Source organism: Mugil cephalus, chromosome 10 (assembly GCF_022458985.1).
Source record: "Mugil cephalus isolate CIBA_MC_2020 chromosome 10, CIBA_Mcephalus_1.1, whole genome shotgun sequence".
NCBI classification, from domain to species: Eukaryota; Metazoa; Chordata; class Actinopteri; order Mugiliformes; family Mugilidae; genus Mugil; species Mugil cephalus.
In genome coordinates, this window is record NC_061779.1 from 7,231,483 (window position 1) to 7,253,293 (window position 21,811).

The 21,811-nt window shown below is 39.4% G+C and overlaps 3 protein-coding genes across 5 annotated transcripts in view; 1 reads left to right on the forward strand and 2 right to left on the reverse strand.

Moving 5' to 3' along the window:
- Positions 1–223: 223 nt before the first annotated feature.
- exosc6 (exosome component 6) lies at positions 224–2,115 on the forward strand. Its single transcript, XM_047596380.1, has 2 exons — positions 224–577; positions 1,409–2,115. Exons 1-2 carry the CDS (start codon positions 300–302, stop codon positions 1,953–1,955), a joined length of 825 nt encoding a protein of 274 aa, XP_047452336.1. The 5' UTR covers positions 224–299; the 3' UTR covers positions 1,956–2,115.
- Positions 2,116–3,349: 1,234 nt separating this feature from the next.
- Positions 3,350–9,217, reverse strand: psme3ip1 (proteasome activator subunit 3 interacting protein 1). 3 transcript variants are annotated; one of them, XM_047596379.1, is made up of 8 exons: positions 9,148–9,217; positions 7,382–7,512; positions 7,166–7,264; positions 6,340–6,461; positions 5,605–5,744; positions 5,170–5,267; positions 4,466–4,675; positions 3,350–3,768 (listed from the first exon to the last, which is right to left on the reverse strand). In XM_047596379.1, the coding sequence occupies exons 2-8, from the start codon at positions 7,500–7,502 to the stop codon at positions 3,764–3,766; spliced, it is 795 nt and encodes a 264-aa protein (XP_047452335.1). In that variant the 5' UTR covers positions 7,503–7,512; positions 9,148–9,217; the 3' UTR covers positions 3,350–3,763. The 3 variants fall into 3 exon arrangements, with proteins under 3 accessions (XP_047452335.1, XP_047452334.1, XP_047452333.1); XM_047596378.1 differs by having other exon boundaries at positions 3,350–4,675; positions 7,382–7,507; XM_047596377.1 differs by having other exon boundaries at positions 3,350–4,675.
- A 5,989-nt stretch (positions 9,218–15,206) lies between these two features.
- The window catches only part of cpne2 (copine II), a 47,097-nt gene continuing 40,492 nt past the window's right edge, over positions 15,207–21,811 (reverse strand). Inside the window, exons 15-16 of the mRNA XM_047597243.1 lie at positions 19,521–19,757; positions 15,207–16,567 (exon numbers count right to left, since the gene is read on the reverse strand). Of these exons, the coding sequence (XP_047453199.1) occupies positions 16,460–16,567; positions 19,521–19,757 (345 nt within the window). The 3' untranslated portion in view covers positions 15,207–16,459. The remainder of the gene's footprint in view (positions 16,568–19,520; positions 19,758–21,811) is intronic.

The window sequence follows — 21,811 nt, forward strand, 5'->3', positions numbered from 1 at the left end:
AATCTTGTCTTAAATGTATACAATAACAATAAAATAAATAAACAAATAATAAAATAATAATCTGACTGACATAGTTTTACTGTTTAGGTAATTCAAAATACGCGGTGTCATCAATTTTGTATTAATAACGTGAATAGTAAAAATGATGAAATATTACTGTATCCCTACACATTTGATGTCACTTCCTTCGGAGCGACGCATTGGCGGAAATAATTCTCTGCTTGCTGTGTTTCTCGGGGGAACACATTCCGTGTGGGACCGGTTCTCATGCTGCTGAGTTTAGTTGATATCAATACACCATGCCGACTGACACGAAACGTGTACGCGGGCCAGAAGTGTCTCAAAGTCCGTCTCTGCTTGTCGGCAAACCGGCTGCGGTTGTCCCCTCGCAGGGCCCCAGGGCAGACGGTCGGCAGCGGGACCAGGTCGACGTCCGGCCCGTTTTTGTCCGGTGCGGCCTGGTGAGCCAAGCTAAGGGGTCCGCGTACATAGAGGCTGGAAACACCAAACTGATGTGCTGCGTTTATGGACCCAGAGAAACAGAGCGGAAAGATGAAACCGATATGAAATGTGGAAGGTATTTACTGATCTTTTTATTCTGTTCACTTATATTTATTAATCTATAACGGAGTAAACACAAACTAAAGGGATACGATACTTTTAAACACATGTCAAACTGATTTATTTTACATACCTACCTACGATTTGCATTAAAATGTTCTTATTTTTGTATTTTTATTTTTTTATTTCTGCTGGTGCAATGCTACAAATCAATAGAATAAATGGTTATTTTATCATAAATGTGAATGTATAAGCAGTAAAAATAAATGTAACCTATTTGTTTACAATAACTTCAGATTTATGCCTTGTGCAATTATTCTCTCTATGTCTTATGTGTAATATCACAATGCTACAAACTATTTATTGCTGAATCTGCTATTTTACATTTTTTATATTTATCATCTATACCACTAAATATCTTGACACTTTATAGATACTGCCTATAGATTATGTCTTTTTACCTCCACATACTGTTACTGGCAGCAGGTCCTGCTGCTCTTTTCCCACCCTAATTGCCCCTTGAAGATAAATAATTATTTTTTCTGGTTCTGATTGATCTTGGAGTAGCTGTATTAATTTGTGTAATGTATGCATATCCTTGTGATTATCATCAGTAAGCTGGAAATGGATTGCATTTTTCTTACCTCACCAGTATTATACATTAAACTTTAGAAAGTGGCCGTAAACTGTAAAAATGATTTTAAACATGCCAGTAAACTAGTAAACCGACCTCAGGTGTGTTTTCTAGCTTCTACATTATTACTTGGAAGTCAGCACTTATGTTTATTCTGTCTGCTACTTGGAGACTTTTAGAAAACAACTCTGCTGTCTTTCTCCGTTTGTCTAGGTTGACCACTGACATGCGTTTTGCTCCATTCTCCTGCCCGGAGAGGGGCTCTTGGATCCAGGGGAGCCAGGACAAAGACTTCTCCTTGATGCTACACGAGAGCCTGAAGCCAGCCGTGTTCCTGCACAAGTACCCGCGCTCTCAGATCGAGGTCAACGTGATGGTTCTGGAGAACAGCGGCTCAGTTCTGGCACATGCCGTCACATGCGCCTCTCTTGCACTTGCGGATGCAGGGATTGAAATGTACGACCTGGTGCTCGGCTGCTCCATCCGCCAGGACGGCGCCTCCTATGTGGTCGACCCTTCTTACGCAGAGGAAAACAACTGCAGCTCAGACAGCGGCAAGAACCAGGGCGGACTGACCGTTGCATTCCTCCCTAGCCTGAACCAGATTTCTGGGCTGCAGTCGGATGGAGAAATGACTGAAGAGGCTCTGACAGCCGGGGTTCGGACCTGCATTGAGGGATGCTATAAACTGTACCCAGTCATCCAACAAGCCCTGACCAAATCTGTGCGCAAGTCTGCTCCCCCACCATCAGAGAGCTGAAAGACTCATCAACTTCTTTTTTAAAAATTTTATTAATTACAGTCCTGACTTTGGAGACATGAACTATTTTTCTATGTTTGTTATAATCCCAAAATTAAAATAGTTGATTTTGTGATTCCAGACCGAGTTGTATTTTCTCATTAAATATTTTTTCTCTGCATTTTGGGCCTTGAAGCTTTATATTTGCCAGACATTGGAATGGAAATATAACTATTTTTTTTCACATGTAATAAATCAGACACGTTTTCTCTTATGAAGTGAAAAATACACTCCACTACATTAAACCTGTTATCTGGAATATAACAACATGGCCTTTACGACTGTTACCATGCCCTGAACTGAAGGTTTTCCATGCTCTTAGTTAAGCCTCAACTCATGTGTGCCGTCAGTAACTTTAACACCACTAGAGGTCACCCTAGGTTAGCTCTGCCACACAGTACATTCTGCACTTACTCTGGTTTGTAGTGCTATTTGAAACGTCAAATTGGACCCATCTGAGTGTGTCCCCGCAATAAATGATCATCTGAATTTTGTTTTTCTTCCCTTGCAAGTTTTAAACCCCTGAAATAAAAATGACCTGAAGAGAAGGAACCCAACTTTTCATTTGGTATTCTACTCATGTCCACTGAGACTCGCCTGAAGTCTCCATTATCACAATCCATAAAGACGCCCACCACAGAGCACAGCAAGTAGTGTTTGCCAGTGCCTAATGAGCACTTGACACTTTGCAGGAGATTAATTTATTTCAAGCACCACGATGTATTCAATAACTCCTGGTTGTGTTTTAATTAAAACTTGTATCTGCAAGTGTTATCAGTGTCCTCTGTAATCTTGAAAAAAATATATAAGGTTTAATAAGATAATAGGATCAAACACAGATCGGACATAATATTATGACCACCTTCCTAATATTAGGTAGGTGTCCACTGTCACTCATCAGAGAATAGACATGGGCCCTCTGAGGGTGTCCTGTGGTGTCTGGTAACAGAATGTTGTTAGTGGGGTCCACTAACAACAATGTTGTCCTTTGGGTCCTATGGGTTGAGGGGCCAGGTCAACACCTTGTCCTGTTTATGCTAAGTCAAAAAGCTTACCAGCGGAACACTAAAATGTCACAAGATGATCAGTGTTATTTACTGCCCCTGCCAGTGGTCATAATGTTATGCCAGGATGTCATGAAAAAGGGGCAGCTAAAAGAAATAAGACACAAAGTGAGGTTGGCTCATAAACCTTCACTGTAACATGTAAATATGCTGGAAGATATTTTGAGGTAACACTTCTATCCCTTCCTCTTCGAAGTCAGATGAATGACCACACTCATTCTGTCATGGCTGAAACAGGCTCACAAACCACGTAATAAGCCTTTCCGTCACTCTCACAGTAAACACACAGAACACGGGAAAGCTGTTTATTTCTCAGACATCACTCTCGACGCCTGAGGCAGCAGCAAACAGTCCAGCATCTTTCCAGAGTGACTTCGAAATGAACACATTACATCACACAAATAAAAACAGGGTTTTTTTTTTTCTTTTAAACCACTCACACTCTGCATTTTACCCAAAACTGGGAGATAGAGAGAGAGAGAGACAAAACATGTCCCTGTCCCCGCTCTCACTCCGCTGCAGCCGATAGCTAAAAGCTGCGACTTATGTGACAGTCTAAAGCAGTCTCTTCCTCGCTCCACAGCTGTCAATCACTGTTCCCTCAGCCAATAGCACAGCTTGCAGTCGCTGTGGCTTGGGTTGGGAGGGGAGTGTAGGGGGGGCAGGATGTCGTCAGGGTAGGCAGTGCGGGATTGGTTGCTCGGCTTAAACTGCGTGAGATGCGATTGAGGGAAGGAAGGGCGGAGGTGTCACGTTTGAGCGCCACAATAGCAAGAAAACACAAATAAGATTCATTTAGGATAGAGTTGAAATTTGAACTATTAGAATTAAATTACTGGGCTGAACTTTGTCTGATGACAAAGAGCAACAGTTTAACTCACAGCTGTGAAAACAACAGGAATACTGAAAAATGTTTGCTAGGACTGTGTGTCTGACTAAAGTGATATGATATGGTGTGTGTACTGCAAGTATGCTTTCGTCGTATGTGTGTGTACCCCTTTATTAATGTTATTACGTCATTTCCACACAGCTCTGTGTACATATGCAGGCCCATTCGTTCATATGGAAACCTCCAGACCAGTACCTAGAATTAAATTCAAGTTAGAGAATGAGAAAGACAGAAACTCTTAAAGTTCTGGTCTTTTTTTTGTCGGTTTGAGTCGTAGACACAGGACTGCAGCAATGTTTCCATCCTCCCTAGACACTAGGGAGCACAGTCACCAAACCAAGCTGTGTGGGAATGAGCCCCTGTGCGTGTTTATCTTATATGAGGTTAGTGTTTCTGACTGCTGCAAGCCGCTCTGAAGGCTTGCGCACGTGTTTCAGTTTGTGTGCGGATGCTGCTGTGTGTCTATCTGTAGGCCCTGCTGTGCCGAGGGTACGGCGACATGATTGCGTCCACGCTACCTTCGCTGTCCGAGCTGCTGTCGGAGTCGCTGCTGCCAGAGTAAACCCAGAGTCCCGGTAAAACGCCGACGCACACGGCCGCCGACGGCAGGTGTAGCACGCCTTCACCGGAGCTCAGGGGAGCAGAGGGCGTCTTCGCCGTCAGGCCAGGAACTGCCTGTTGATCTTCAGCTCCCGGCGCCCCTCCTCCTCCTGATCCGCCCTCCTGCTCTGAACAACAATGCACAGTGTAAGATTCTGAGATTCATCCAGTTTTTCTTTAACTCGTATGTTCTGTTAACTAATTAGCATGACAGTGAAAATTAAACGCAATTATCAATCTACTACATCTGTTACATTAAAGCTATTGGTGGTAGTGCAGCCTTAGTTTCCAGCAGTGCTCACCCAGTTCATTTCGAAACTGTCATTAGTTTGGAAATTAAGTTAGCAACTAGCTGGTGGACTAGCTCGCATTTAGCACCTGAGTTAAAAAAAGCTAAACAGAGTCAATTAGATTAATGTTTTTTTGTGTTTCAGAGAACCCGAAACAAAAAGCATTCAAAAAACATGACAAAAATTAAGTTTTCTGACTTTCTTTTCTTTCCATTTCTAAAAAGCTTTGCGGGTAGACCATAAATCCACTCCTCCTAAGCATCATTCAGTCTAGCAGTGAGCTGCACGTCAGTGTGTTTCTCTCGTCTGATGAGCCTCAGACTGCAGCCCACCTGTGTGTCCGGCTCCATTTCCCGCTGTTGCAGTTGCCTCTGTTGTCGTTGTGATTTCCACCTTCTGTTTCTTACTGCTGTCTGATGACTGCGAGGAACTGGCGGGAGAGAAAGAAGAGACTGAGGAAAATTCAAAGCTGGTTCAATTAATATTTTTACATCAGTATGTGGTCACTAGTACAAAAAGAACCGCAGAAATATATCAACCAACTCTGCAGATCTCCTCAACTGTGTGTAATCCTAAGGTGTCTCGCAGCTCAGTGTTTTGTCTCGCAACTTTAATTGTTATGGTTTAGACACATTAAAAAGCTAGTATACTTCAGTAGCTGGCAGAGACAAAAACAGCTGAAAGGAGAGTAAGAATTCATCCGACGGAAACAAACTTGACTCCAAATACATACTTTAAGTTTTTAAAGGACTTGTCTGAGTTCGTACTTGCGCCTCTTGACAGCTCCGGCTAATAAATGTGCTTGAGAGAGGTGGCTAGTCCTTTGCTCCGTCCCTGAATGCTTCGGCGGCGCCTTCTTTTCAGGCTCTCGGCGGCTCTCTGTGGACGCCTGCTTCACCAAAGCGCTGTGACAGTTCAGAGTTAAGGTGAATAAACCGTAATAAATCACTAGAGAGGGCACAAAGAGCAGGATGATGGACACAACTTCTGTCTGTGAGCATGGTGGTAGAAAGGGACAGGCTAAGAAAACCTCTCCGGGCAGCATGAGGAAAACAGATCAAGAGCAAACACAGGAGGAGGACAGAATATAAATATTGTTGAGATTAAGAGATGGAGTACGGTGGACTATTTCTGTAAACCACAGAAATAAGATGGGCATTAAGCATAAATGAAATAACACCTCGTGCTGTTTTTCATGTTTTTTTGAGTCCTAAGCCCTTTTTGTGTCTGTGTTGGCTGCATCCTGCTGGGGATGGCTGCTGCCATCAAGGAGTGTCACTGCTGTGGGGGTGGGGGTGCCTGGTGTGATCTATGTGGGTGGTACATGTCTCAATAACATCCACATGATGCCAGGTCTAAAAGTGTCCCAGCAGAACATTGAATTTTCACAAGATGATCATTGTTATTTACTTCTCCTGTCAGTGGTCGTAATGTTGTGGCTGATTGGCGTATATATAGTTACAGTATTTTGTTTACAGAAACAAACACACAATGAAGGATATTCTGTATTCCAACAGCTCCAGTTTCTCCTCATCCCTGCGTTGCTTCTCAACCAGGCTCTGTTGCCGGGAGACCTCGTCCAGGAAACTGGTCTCGTCTTCGTCCAACCCCCTCACCATGTTCCCTGTCACCATGGAAACATGCTCTCAACACATGGCAGCATTTGTCGGAAAACAAACCACAACAGACAGTTTTCTGAACCACACACACGAGCTTTAGAATATCAATCGTCATTAAAAATCAATCATCAGATAAATGATGCTAAATATTCATGTATGAACACTTGAGCTGAATAAGTGCAGGTTTTCCCAGTGGGAGAAAATCAGAGGAGGAGAAAAGACACCAGTATCTACATTTTGCCTTCGTGCTTGTTCTGTATAGTGCTACTTTCACTAGTGAATGACATATTTAAATCCTTCACTGGATTAGAATAAGTGTATGGTTTCTTTTATTTACTTAGTTTGTTTACTGAGCAGTTTCCACAATAAGGAATAGTGCACTATTATTGAATGACTGTAACAGCCTCATCAAACTCAAATCCAGGTTTTCTGACCGACTTATGAAAGCTTTGTTTACAGACTATATTCACAGGCTGAGTAGGACTAACCATAATGAGTAAACTGCTGTTGGTGTGTAAGATAATCATTGAGTAAGATATTACGAGCACTCATTACAAGAATTAGCTTTTAAAGCAGTGAGTAAAAGATACCTTCAGAAGTAGCGAGAGTGTCAGGGCCGACTATTGTACTGATGACTACGAAGGATAACGCATCCTTAGTAGAGTGGCAGAGGAAACTCTTTATAACCAACTGAGGAAAAAGAACTCACTGAATTTAAGTTGCTCCTCAAATTCCTCTTGTTTCTTGTCTTTCTGCTCCTTCAGCCGGTCAAAGAGGGAACGCGGGTCATACTCTTCCTCTGGAACCTCTGAGGAACACACAAACAAACATTTACAGTAGACACACGCTTGGCCATACATGTTTGTGAGAGTTTGTGCATTTTGAACCAGTGTATAACTGTTATGTGGTTGTTATATGTGCTTACCCTCTGGATCCTCTGGCTTTCTGACTTTCTCCCATTCCTCCTGCCTTTTCTTCCTTTTCTCATCGAGCTCTGCTTCCGAAACAAACTTCCTACTGAGGTCAACCCCTCCTTCACCCGCCATCACAGCTGCTCTAAGCACAAATAAGCAGAGACGACCATGGAGTATTAATCATTCAGAAAACCATATTGACATTAATTGATGGGTAAACTTAACATTAATTTGTCTTTAATACAGGGTCAGCATCATGAATGAATATGTTTAAATGTGACACTTCAGCACACGAAAGCAGTGTCAGCACACTTGTGTTTGATTTATGCTGTAACATCAGAATGCAGTGCTTTCTATAAGAATTAAATTTAATATCTGTTTGAAAGCTACAGAACTGTTGCTCATTGAAACAAGCCAAGTGATGACAAAGATAGTTTAATTCTACATCTTTCTATATTATTCCAAATATATAAATCCACATTTTACATCATGAATTCATGGATCTTGCTCATGTCATGCAAGAAAAAAAAAGTTTGAAAGGTAAAGATGAATTGTGTTGACGTCCCAGAAACGGTCAGTCACACGTATACAGTTATATCACTTTGAGAGTATATATAACATGTATATGTAAAGATAATTTCTGTGCTGATGTTGCAGCAGATTTGCATGTTTTTATGTTTTATCAATTAAGAGACAAGGCAAGAAAATAAACAGTTAACCATACCACCATTGAGTAACATACACATCTTAACAACAGAACTAATATTTTTTAGGCTGAACTAATGTGATAAATAAATGTAAAAATAAATAAATGATAATAAAAAAAAACATAAGGACGGCAAAACTAATTTGCAATCATTTGCGATTTAAGAACCAAAATCTGCTTGATCTAAGACACAGGTGTCAAACATAAGGCCTGCAACCTGAATTTTACATAGAAGACTGTGGTATATCAAAAAAAAAAAAAAAAAAGCATTTAAAAAGCAACTGGACTTGTTGAGTTTTGAGAAAACGTTTCACCACTTATCCGAGTAGCTAATTTTTCACTGAATATATCTGCTACCTCTTATTTGTCCCAGCTACACAAGTAACCTTGGCATTTATCCTTCATCTTTTTCTATTCCCCCCATCTTCTCTTTTACTCTTTTTTTAATTGATTTTATTTTTGTTTTTAAAACTATGCTCAGTTTTATTCCATTACTGTTTACTTGATTATTAAGTGCATGTATGATTATTTTGTACCAGCACTTTAGTCATCTGAGGTCGTTTTTAAACTTTGATTGGCTTTCTCTAATTTATCCATTTTTTTTTTTTTGGCTGGATGTGGCCCCAGAACTAAAATTAGTCTGACACCCATGATCCAAGATACTAGTTTGCATCGGCCCTGTTGATTCACCGTTATCCAGAGCAACCGTAGTAACATTAGCGGCTAAGATAAGTTAGCATTTTAAGAAATTTCACATGCAAATCGAAACGTTAAACAACAATAAAACTATCAATGTGAATTCTAACAATCAAAGTCACTATCCGTCCGTAGTTTTAGTTTATACAGTCATGCAGTAAAGCTGTGGACTCGCAGATGTATTGTGTTGTTGCAGCAGAGCCCCTGGCTAACGTTAGCTTCGTTAGCTTAAACAAAACTGCAGTCGCCGCTGTCAGCAACACAATACCATGTCATGTCGGAAAATAAACACTATTAGATGCACAACCGAGCACACTTTCAGTATGAGACTATTATAAAGAGATTAATCATGACTCCAGTGTGGCTTGGACTTACCAAGCTCAAGGCTAGTCGATATTAATATGTAATGACGTTTCGTGTCACGGTATAACGGAGTCGTCAGGATACTCGACGTGCAATTTTAGTTCCGAGGGTTCCGGCCTTTTAATTGCGTTCTTTTAAAATACACTTCTACCAATATCGCTACACGTCAAACATAGAAAAAAATACACATAAAGACAATTAACTCCAAAAGCAAGAAATAATAGTTTTTAAAAATTTCTCGAGTGAAAAGAAATGTATCAATTTCTTTTTTAGTAAGTATTTTATTTATGTCTCCACTTCACAACAACTGTTCACAACAATGTGTATTTATCCTCTATCTTTGTTCCTCCCAGGGTGTTTTCTACATTTCTTCTATGTATATTTTTCTCATGTTTTTATGAACCTTAACCTGCCTGATGGAAATAAGCCATCTGGCATGTTTACGTTATTTATTTCTAATGTTCATTAATATATTCTGTTCCTAATTTAACCAAAGAAATATACATAAAATGAATACACGTCCGTGTTAATTATCTACAAAAAAATATCTTTTGAAAAAGCAGGCTGTTAATAAATTGATCACAAGGTGGCGCCTGCATTCTAGGAATGAACTCTAGTCTGAAGGAAATAAAAATGTCAATCAGCTACATATACAATGAGAAGCTCAAATTTTTGACAGTGACAGTTTTCTTTCTGTATTTAATTGTCTCTGTACATATTAAACCTAATATGCAGCCTAATATGCCTAAGCCTAATAAACAGCCTAAGGTGGTCACAAAATTCCTGAGCCTAAGGTGGTCTTTTAAGGCTTTATGTCTACTTTCCTTTGACTAAGGCTATATTCCATTCAATCAACCACAAAAAGACAAAACAAAAAAAAAAAAAAAAAAAAGCAACAAAAACAAAACAAAACAGAGTTTAGAAGTAATGTTTCAGAGGACATGACATTAGCATGTATATGTACACTGTACACAGGGCACAATAAAGCTGATAGGATTTTGTTTTGGATTAGATATGAAGCTACCAAACCATCTATCAAACTAAACTTAAATATATTTAAAGCATCAAATATATTTAAGTTTTAAATGTGTTCTATTACATTATGAAACAGGTTAAAACCAAACATTTTACTGAGTCTTCCTTAGGGTATTACTTAGTTTACTCATTTATAGCCGAAGGTAATTTGTATTTACAACCTAGTAGTAATGCTATAAAGTGCAAAAAAATATTTTTTAAACAAATACATAATGCACATGTGTTTGACTGTGAATCTGAGAATCCCGCTGCAGAACATGTTTACTCCCCTAAACCACAGTATAACTGTAGTGGGAGACGCTGCTAATCTTTTGGTTCATGGATGATAAGCAGCTTTATGTGTGTTGGCAGGTGCAGCCACATCCCCGGCACAGTCGAGCTCCTGCTGCTGGGTCTGCATCATGCATACATTAAACATTCACCTTATGTGTGATGCCAACAGAATCACACGCCGTCTACAAACAGTAACGGTGCCTCTTTGTGTTGTTCAGTTCCCTCTGAAGCACAAAGCACTTCTCGTTCTCTGAGTCCAGCACTGCTGCTTGGAGTTTTTTACACATAGATTAAGGAGAAACATAGATTTATGAGTAATTACTTTTGTTTTATTACTTGCACCTGTGCTCCTTTTCTGTGAATTTTACCTTAACTATGCGAAGTTTAACCATTCTACAATGTGCCAATAGTGTTTTATTTTACATGCATGCATGATATAAATGTAAAAAAACAAGACACATGTCACATCATCGCATTTGTTTTTTTGTGGATTTTTGTGACCAAGATACATGATTTTCCACTGTGAAAATATAATATTATCAAGCTATTCCTCAGTTTCACACATAATATAATCAAAGGTCCAACTCTAGTCAATGACTCTCAAGGAACAAGGCTAGTAAACCCTGATTGGCTGCTTGTTTCTCCGAGTGGAGCTTTCAATGCCTGCACTCCCTCAGCAATTCATAGACTATGATGACAATTTAGAGGTCTGCAACCAAATTAGAGATCCGTCTTTGAAAAATGTTCCGGTTACTATCTGCGTTTTTGTTGTTGTTTGTTTGTTTGTATCATCTGCTCCTCTCTGTCACTCTTTGCCTTTTCCCAGACAGACAGGTTCCTAACAGACAGGTTTTTTTTTTTTTCGTTTTTTTTTATTTTTTTTTTTTTCTTGTGGATGAAGAACAGAATGTGTTGTCGTGGAAACTGTATCATAGGCTGGTAGCTACGGTGACAATTTAATACAGTCACTTGGTGCTGGGAACACAAAGCGCACACAAAACACACCCGGCCTCAGTAAAGCGTACATAATGTTCAGCTTTGTGTCTGCTGGCCAGTCTGTCCACATTGTTTCTAACCGTATTGTGAAATTCTCCGTCTCCGTCCCTGCAGCTCGACCTTATTCCTTCTCTCCTGAGCCCTGTCAGTCTCCTGTTCTTGTTTTAGGCTCTTCATCTGTGTCACCCTGTTTCCTTCACTCTTCCTCTCAGACTCCCAGAGAGCTTTTCTTAGCCCCTCAGAACTATGTCACTTTTTTTTTTTTTTCCCAGCATACTGATGGAGAGATGTAATGAAAGGACCTGCCCATCAGCCCTGCTCCTTGTTTTCCTCTCCAGGGCTCCATTATGGTTTACTCACCCGAGGTCCGTGTTGTCACTGTGCTCCAGTGAAGCAAGCATCCACAGAAAGCCACCAAGGGAACACCAAAACATCCAGGGGAAGGACCAGTCACTTGCCAATTTATTTCTCTTTAAAAAGACTTTTTTTTAAAAAAAAAATCTTTGAAGGAACTTTGGAGCATATAGCTACTATACACTACAGTGACCAAACCATCGAGCATGGAAGACAATGTTCACTTTCTTGATTGTTCGGTTCTTCTAGGGTATTATTAGCTATTCATAATAGCTGCTAAATCCCTCACTGCTAACTGTGTCCATTAGTGATGGAACCGCAACGCAGACAGATTTACAAGTGAAACTAAAGCAATGAGGCTCCATAATTTGATCCTTTGTCCCTTGATCCCATAAAGTACGGACAGCACTTTGTCCTCTCGCCCAGTCATTAACCCAGTTCAGGTCAGCTTCAGGTTATCTGCCGATCCCACAAAGATAAAAAGCGAACGTGTATTTTCCTCCTTTTCCCTTTAGTGTATTTTAATTTGAAGAAATCCTTATCGTATTCACATGATGATCACTTTGATTAATCTTGGGACTTACTGCGCTGCTCTGTCAGACATGAACAGATTGGAACAACCTGTTAAGAAAAGATTAGCAGCATCTTCCATTAAGTCAAGTTTCTGGATCGAGAGCGGTGAAATGTCTAAGTGTTAAGAGTACTTCAGATTAATTGCTGCGACTACATTACCCACAACGCACACAAAGTCGTATGAGGGGGTTTGTTTTTGCAGGTATCTGGTGATCTCTAGAGCTTTGCTCCTAGCGTAACTAAAAATCTTTTGCCCAAATATGTGAATGAGCAAATGAATGAATTTGTAGTTTGAATCTGGTTATAGTTACACAATTTTTCAAACATGGAGGATAAATCTTTATTGCTGAAATGCTGTGCAAACATTTCGGACAATACAAAATAACGTTAAGATGCATAATTTAAGGAGTGAAGTAAACAGGATATACATTAACCGAATCAATATTTGCTGGGACCTTTACCTTTAATACAGCACTAGTTCCTTTGGACACTTCCATGCAGATGTTGTTGTTGTTGTTGTTGTTGTCCAAACCATTTGAAGAACTTTGCACATTTTTTAATGGATTCAGACTGTTTAAGCATCTTCTTTTCATATAAATTAAACATTAGTGGTGTTCGATACCACCGATTTCCTCCCTGATCTGACAATGAGTAAAATTCAGGCTGGTATCGACAATACTGATCCAAAACTTTACACCAATAGTGGTATACCTAAAAAAAAATAACATAACATAAAGAATACAAGACAGCTGTGCAACTCAAGACATGAGAGTCATTTATTTATGTATTTTAAACTCTGTAAGTATATTAAGGTAGTGGCCTCATAGCTGAGTTAACACAACAACAGAAAAACCAAACAGGGGCACGATCACACAAAATATGTGAATATTCTCTTTAAAAAAAAGGATAAGTAAAATAATAAGACCGTTTAAATAAATTATCGTTTAATTATTAAGAACTACTATATAGTGAAAACTTGCATCTTAATTCTGACCCTGTGCTCTCCTCTTCTGTCCTCCTCATCATAAATGCATCACTATTACATCACTATTAAACATGATGCTGTTCTTTTTGCAGCTGCTGGGGGTTCTTTGCTGTGGCTGTGTGAGTGGGCCTTGAGCTGCGCTGCACAATATTTCCTCTTTGAACCAGAACAACGTGTGCCATAAAATGAATGCGCCAAAAATTGAACAAAATCAAAACTAATTTGGGTAATTGGATTCTGTGATGTATATTCAGTCTTCATCAAGACCTTGGCAGGAGAATTGTGCATCTGGAGCTGAGCTCTGTTAATAAGGTGGCAGTCGAGGTGAGACGGCATGGAAATAAAAAGTCTCCCAGTGTGAATAAACAACCTACACGCACGGTGTTGGTGAAACGTGTCTGTGAGTGTGTGTGTGTGGAGCTCAAAGTATGAAGCTTTCTCACACACCGAAGATGAGACTCGGAAGATAATTTTATCTTGTGGCCGTGTTTGCCTGAGGTCAGCTCGGCGACATCATTAAGGCAGAGATTGGTTTGTGGGTTTAACCGAGAGACGCAGCTCAGTATTGCGGCAACAACAAACAAAAAATCCACCTAACAAACACATCAGTAAGAGACTTGAGCACCAAACATGAGCATTTAAGTTTAAAATCTGTCGTTAGTTTTTAAACCATTACAGTTTGGTAATGAGCAGGACAGGACTCCTCAGACCACGGTGGTAGTGTAGGACGATTGTTGAGGTTGACACTGTGTGTGTGCAGCTGAAGTCCCTCTGCTCAGTCCGTCTAACTGGTGGCAGCAGGTTGTAATTCATTATCTCTTCAGTCCGAGTAAAAGCAACAGGAAAACTCATCAGGGGTGAGTCATGTGGAGTTAAAGACAGATCTGGTGCAAGTGTCGTTTTCACCGCCCACAACTCTGATTCTATACAACAGTTTACTCTCTTATAGGACGGAGGCGTCGGGGACTCGCTCATCTCCTCTAACCGTTATGTTTGCATCGTTTCGTGGCCTCTTTTTCCGTGTTTTACAAGTTGTCTCTTTTGAGTCATTCTGTTTTTCTTTTTTTGTCGTTTTGCATTTCTCTGCACCCTCTTTCAATCTCTTTGGGGTTGCGTTTCCATCTCAACTGTACTGCTTGCGTTCCTGCAGCCGTTTCATGGTTTCTGATAATTTGTGTTGCTGTGGTTAATTTTCGTCTCTTTGCATCACTTATGATCTCTACGCAGTGTAATGATCTTTGTGTGGCCCGTTGGTTTCTTTACTTCAGCCATTTTCTGTCTCTGTAGCTGTTTTGCATCTTTTTGTGTCCATTTGGTTGTGTTGCATATTTTTACTGTCGTTTTGAGGCTATTTGTAGGTATTTTGCATATCTCTGTGAACATTTTTTGTAACCACTTCCAGTCTCGTTATGGTCAAACGTTGTGTTTATGAATGTAGCAACGCTCTGTACTCTTTGTAGCTGTTTTGCATTTTTATGTTTTATATCTTATGATAATTATCTGCCTTTCTAGTTTTAAGGCTATTTTTTTGACCTTTTTCGTTTTGCACCATATTGATTTTGAATTCTTTGCAATAATTAAGCATCTTCACGTGGCCCTTTGTAACACTCTGACTCTTTGTAGCTGTTTTGCATCTGTGTTTTGTATCTCATGATACTTTTGTATCTCTGTGGTTGTTCTGTGTATCTTTATAGTTTTATTTTTAATTGTATTTATAATTATTTTTCTATTTCATTTGGCATTGTACTGATTTTGCATTGCATTGCAAGAATTAAGCTTTTTTTTTCTTTTTGTCCTTCTATCCTGCATTCCTTTGTCTCTCTAAAGTCCACAGAGACACCACCAAGAGGCCGTGTGACTTTTCCTTCAGTTTATTAACCTGAGTGTTGACACAGACACAACTTTATAAAATCAATAGCAACACGTTTAGTACAAAGATGCACAGTAATACACAATTCATCACTGCATAAAAAGTACATTTAAAAACATGGCAGAAACATTGGCTTATCATAACATAAACTGCATCATAGAAATATACATTCGACAGTAATATATATATGTATATATATATATATGCATATCAGAAAACGCGTCTGCTCTCCCAGCTTTTCCTTCTCCGTCTCGTAATTCTTCCCTTTTGACAAGAATAAAATATTTACAAAATCTGATAAATATGTCATTTGAAAATAAAAACTTCATGCGTTTGTGGCCGTCAGTTCGTAAACGGTGAGTAGATATTGGCAACATGCAGAATGAACCGAAGTCATAAGAAATGCAAGGATTTTGTGAAACTTTGCAAAATATGGTCCCCGTATTTAACAGTGTAGTGACAGCATCCCACATCTATTCTGTGTTAGTGCTACGGCTGCCACCACGGCCTCATTTCCTAAGACTCTGTACCCTTCACTTAAATAAGCGTAGCGGAGCATTAAACCCGCCTCTCTCCTAAATAAAAAAATAAAAAAACCTCCGCTGGTGAAGGGAACACGGCTGAAGAAGCAGCGCTCCGCAAAGAAAGATTGAGTCCACCACGTGAGATCCTCCATGTGCTACACCAACGGAGTCCGTACAACAACAGCAGAGGAACCAACCACTGACTTAATAGTTTGGCTTAGAAACAACTTTACACAAAGGAGTTGTATGTACCACATGATATCAATCACAAGACACACATACGCACATGCAAAAAAACCTAAACAGAACAAATAAAAAAACAACCTACATCCTGACGAGCCAAGATATATTCAATCCCGCTGAAAAAAATACCAGCATTTTACCTGCACTTTACACATGCACCGAGTCCTCATCGTCAATGATCTGTCTGCTGGAAAGCTTCAAAAAACAAACGAATGTCACTTCGGATGGATTCACACTGACCACACACTCTTTAACCAGTAAAAACTGTGCAAAGAACACATCAGGGATGTCTTCAATGTCGGATTTAAAAGTTTCTTTTTTTTTTTTTTTTGTCCATAACTCTTTTTTTTGTTTTTTTTGTTCGCAGCTGACACACACACACTTTCGTTCTGTATTGTTAATTGCCATTAACGATAAGAGAGGTTTCGTCGAGCTATGTTACAGCATGTGGGTCGTGGTCTTCGGGGCGCCTCACTCCGGTGCCGGGTTGGCGGGCGGTAGATTCCGCTGCTTGAAGTACTGGGTGACCTGCTGGGGCAGCTCGGCCAGGACCGACTTGGCCAGGGTTTCCTTGGGTGCCTGAGCGCGAGCGACAACAAAGCAGTGCATTAACAAAACTAAATTATCGAGTACAAATGTAAAAACAGAGGTTTATGAAGGTCAGAGCAGCGGGGATTGTGCTCTTGTTATTGTGTTCTGACTTAAATGCCTTTTCCAGTATATTTGTATGTTAGGCATTTTGTAAAGGCCAGCTGGTACTTTAGCAAAATAAAACACAGGACACACGGCCATGAAAATGCTGCGTTTCTGGCCCACACTGACCTCAACTAAATTACAACTCAAAGTGCACCGAACATTAGCGGCTGAACACAGAGCTGAAGTGAAACAGTTTTTTTATATATATAAAAAAACAACCTTTCTAAGCTCTTAAGACACCAACAGATTTCAGGAAGTGATGTTATCATGACTTACAGACGATGCTACTTGAACACCAAACATTTTGTGTCATAAGCACAATGTGATGTTTTCTGAGGGACAGGGCTTAACTGGATGCAACACATCTCAAACACTATAGCTTGTAAATGGCGGTTAGCATATTTCAGTGGACTGTTTTGGCAAGAACGGATGAGGAAAACCATTCTTGACAAAGAGGGGACGAAGTGTGGTCTGTCTTTATCAAGTGAAGCCTCTTCAACGAAGATATTACAAGAAGTAAGTGGAACCACTGTGGAGGGTAGCATAGTAAATGCAACTTCTGCTTGGACACCCCTGAAACATGCAACTAACGTGTTAGCTTGTGTCAGCATTAGCATTAATGTGTAACAAGAATCCCCCAAATAATGATTAACTTAACGTATGAAAAAAGATACAGCAAGACGACATTTTCATGGTTGACAGTGACAGTGTTGCCTGCAAGCTTCCCTCTGTTTTACCTCCAGCTAACACCGCGACGTCACAACGACATAGGCCATGAAGGGGTCTATAAAGATGGACGGCGGAACAACTCCTCAAACGTGAAGCCAAAGCAAGTAGAGCTCCCCCGGTGTCTGGCTGCAGTATAGGTCAAAAGCTCCACCCTCTTCAAGTCAGTGAATGGGACTTTGGCCAAACTAAAACATTAAAATACATGTCAATTTGCCAACCAATCTGTGAGTAGTTTCGTGATAGTTGGAAAGAAATACTGTATACAGTACAGTCTATAATCCAACATTTCTTTGAAATAGTGGAGGTAGAGCAGAGCGCAGTGGAGCATCAATTAAATGAAAACGCGAGTAAGTATATGGGAAGTGTGACTGGAGTCTGGCTCCAAGTCTGGCACGTATCTCCAGGAAATTAGTGTCAGTTTGGTCAATGCAAGGACACTAATTTACAACATTTATCTCAATAAATCTTTGTTAGTTAAGCAGATCTATAATGAGATTAAAAAAAAAAAAGACCAACAATTGTGACATGTTGTTATTTTTAAAGATTATACCTTCATGGCTTGTTGAAATTTACAAGCTGATAGCAGTATGTATAGATAACTTATTAAACAAGATGGAACATAAGCAATAATGTATGAGTAATGACAATTGATACATTAGTTACTTCTTAAATGAGGCACTCTGCATTCACCGCTAACCAACCTCCTGACAATAATTAATTGTAAAAGTTACAGCTCATCATTTCAGGTCACTCAAATCTTTACAATTCTTCTCTGTCTCGGTTTAATTTCTCTCTTTTGTTGTCTGTCGTACTCCCACAAACAACCTGGAATAAAGCCAGCAAACACTGTCTGTTCCTCCTCCTCAGAGGAAGTCAGCTCGCCCACCATCAGCCCCCGCACACAAAATATATACACATGAAAACATGACCGACAAAAAAAAAAAAAAGCAAACAACCAAAAATGCTCTAATGAGTCCTCCTGCCCGAAAATGTGCACACGCTAATTAACCTGTGTCTTAACCTGCAGCACACATGTATAAGCCCTCATTAGCCCTTCTTACACAGACTGTCTTCCCATCAACTCAAAACACATTCACAGTGTCTCTGCTGAGTCTGAGATAAACAAGCAGCCACCTCCATAAAGCAGACCCTCTGTGTGTATGTGTGTGTGTGTGTGATGAGCTACAATCTCAGCAGCGACAGGCTGCCACTTTAATAGCACATTCACAATAAGACAGCGTGACATCATGTCATTAGTTAAAGCTTCTGCAGAACTAAGATGGAGTCAAAGTGTAGCAGCAAAGTTGAAACATTAGTTTAAGTGTCACCTCTGCAAATAGTGGCTGAAGGGCACTGAACTGCACTGAGACCTGTTTGGTTTGATGACGATTGACCAGAATTTTTTTATTTTATTTATTTTTTTTACATAAATCTGATTGCTAACTACTAGCTTTTGAGAATAATAAGACAGTACTCTATATGTGTAAATGTCAAATAGCCTTGAAAATGTCCAGGATTTTAGAGTTTAGAGTTTAGAGTCATACGCTGTTGAGTCAATGGAACACTCTTACTTAAAATTAATTTAAATTATTCCACTGTGTTGCTGTTAAAAAACAAATATTATTGAATAAATCTTTCATAAGTTGCTGTTAAAAAACAAATATAATTGAGTAAATTCATAGTAAATTCATTCATAAGCAATGATGTCACAATGAAACACAACAGTGGCTCTTAGTAGGGGGATTGTACATAAGCACAAAGTTTTTGACACCAGTTTTAAGTATTTCAGATGAAAGATTTAAGTTGGTGCAGCATTTTTCTAAGCCTGTCTCGTTAGTTTGAAGTTTAATGATGCATGTATTTTGATTAGAGTCCAGAGACTCAAAACTGATAAAAAAAAATAACCAAAATGTCTTGATAGTGCAGACATTTCTTCATATGTCATTCTTCCTTCCTGCTTATTCATTGTCATTTTCAATTTTTACAGCCATATATGAACATGTCAGGCTTCAAAGTTATGTTTTGCAATTAACGATGGACAACTATCGTTATGTCCATTAAAATGTATGAGGATACCAACAGGCAAATCAGAGATATGAATACTCACGTTACGGAAATCCCTGAAAGGTACAAACTGCACAATGTCTCGGACGGCCTCCTCTCCCGTGTTGGACCTCAGAACGCTGGCGTCTCCATCCAGGAACTCCATGGCGGCGAAGTCTGCGTTGCCCACGCCGATAATAATGATGGACATGGGCAGCTTTGACGCCTGTACGATGGCGTGGCGAGTCTCGTCCATATCGCTTATGACGCCGTCTGTTATGATGAGGAGAGTGAAGTACTGCTGCAGAGGGGGAGAGAGGAGAAAAAAACAAGAGGTGTTGGCTTTGTGTCTTGAGCTATTGTTTGCTATCGATAATCAAAATTCCGAAAAAAAGCTATTAGAATAATAAATAAAGCTTGTTACCATGAATATACCAAGCCATTATACATAGGGCCACACATCTTAAAATTCTCGGATATTGGAAATATCCGAAATTAGGGGGTGTGTGTTTTTGAAACATGCAAAGCAATGTTAAATATAGATGTGTTTCTATTCTAGGAGTCAAACTATGGAGATTAAACCCCTACCCACTATATGTGTTCTATATTAAATTCTGCCTAGTGCTGTTTATAAATAGACATTATTAATATAATTTTGCATTTAATATTAAGATATTCAAATAATACACAGGTTTAAACATGTACAACAGTAGGGTGGCCAACTGCTGTAAACCTAAACATACTTGACATAAACATAGCAGCTGAGATTTCACCTGGGGACTGAATGGGATCTCAGCCAATTGTGGGGAGCCTGACAGAGTCAATGCATAATATCCCTTTATTAAAGAAAGAGATTTAAAGAAATTTAAATTTGTGGGAGAATTAAAAAAAAAAAAAAAAATGCACACCCCCTAGGGGTCTCGGACACCCTGTTAAAGACCTATGGTCTAGATGACAAATTGAAATTGTGTAGCTCACTGGTGACTTTAAGAAAAGCTTTAAAACAATTAAGTATAAAAGTATAAAAATAAACAATAGTATGACTGTAAAGCCATTTTCTTTTTTTCTGGTCTGTTTTTTTTTGTTTACTTTTCATTCTTATGCACTGCTGATGGACAAGATGGTCTAATGTTTTGTATGAGACAGGGAGTAATAAGCTATGGCTTCCATTTTTTCCATCAAACTACAGCCTCTGTGTTTGAAATCGATGATGTCATGATGAATTCAGGGTTTAATTTTTTCTTTTACTGTTAGTTCGATTTGCATACAGATTATTGAAAAATAAATCATATCATATCATATCAAATTCAAAACACGCTCATAGGCAGTTGAAAAGGAATATATGTGTTAAATGATGATGCTTATAGTTTCAATGGCTTAATAGCACATAGAGGCAGTTACGTTGTTTAGGTGCAGGAAGAGGGGTAGAAGTGGAAAACCATCTTTAAAAAAAAAAGCAAAGACACTTCAGATGACAGTGAAGAGGAAACAGGAGCTGATTCTAGGAGAGGGAGACGGAGCGAAAAATAGAAATCACAACGAAAGATTTCCTGCTTTTCAGTTGGGCTCCATTCATATGACAGAAAACACCATCTGTTCTGGAGGGGAAAAAAAAGATGAACAGCTAAATGGACGTACTGGAACTTCAGGAACAAAGACAACACCTACAGCCTTCATACACCACGCTCTCTCAGTTTCATGTGTCTGAATTAACTGTATGAAGGGCGGCCATGTGGAGCAGGGTTAGCTCAGAGGGTTAGCGGTTCCATCCCCGTTACACAGACCACATGCCAAATTGTCCTTGAGTAGGAACCTGAAGCCTGAGTTGCTCCCAGTGCTTGGCACCAGTGTGTGAAAGTGTGCGCTTGTGTGAATGAGTGGGTAGATGAATATTGTGACTGTAAGAGGGAAGAGAAATTCTATTTAATTACAAGATCATTTACCAAGAGAAAAAAGACAAAACGTTTCACAGACAAAATTTGAAGATGACCTGTGCAGACAGACGGCCTGTCTCATCCTGTCTCATTCACAAATAAACAAACATACACAAATGCTAAATAAATCGCTTCCTGTCCATAAAATGCACTCACTTAAATATTGAGTTTACAGATAAAATTCAATATTTTATTGAATGAAGATAATAAATTCTTGTCACGAAAAGGCAGCAATAAATGTCAAAAGGAAAGCAAGAAAAAACACTTCATTGAATATTTGTAAGTGGCGGCAAAACACATTTAAATCGTTTGTCAAACAGACAAACGATTTAAATGAGTGTTTCTTAGCCACTTAGTAAAATGAAATAATTCATGATTAATTTCATAGTTAATTAGTAGCCAAATTATTAGCAAACAGTTG

Bases quoted from the DNA above. Each gene is read 5' to 3' on its own strand.
- exosc6 (XM_047596380.1), top strand. From the start codon at position 300: ATGCCGACTGACACGAAACGTGTACGCGGGCCAGAAGTGTCTCAAAGT. The intron at 578-1,408 runs GTATTTACTGAT...CCGTTTGTCTAG, and splicing joins ACCGATATGAAATGTGGAAG to GTTGACCACTGACATGCGTT.
- psme3ip1 (XM_047596378.1), bottom strand. From the start codon at position 7,502: ATGGCGGGTGAAGGAGGGGTTGACCTCAGTAGGAAGTTTGTTTCGGAA. The intron at 6,462-7,165 runs GTGAGTTCTTTT...CCATGGTGACAG, and splicing joins TGAGGAGCAACTTAAATTCA to GGAACATGGTGAGGGGGTTG. The intron at 5,745-6,339 runs ATATCCTTCATT...CTGAACTGTCAC, and splicing joins TGGAGCTGTTGGAATACAGA to AGCGCTTTGGTGAAGCAGGC.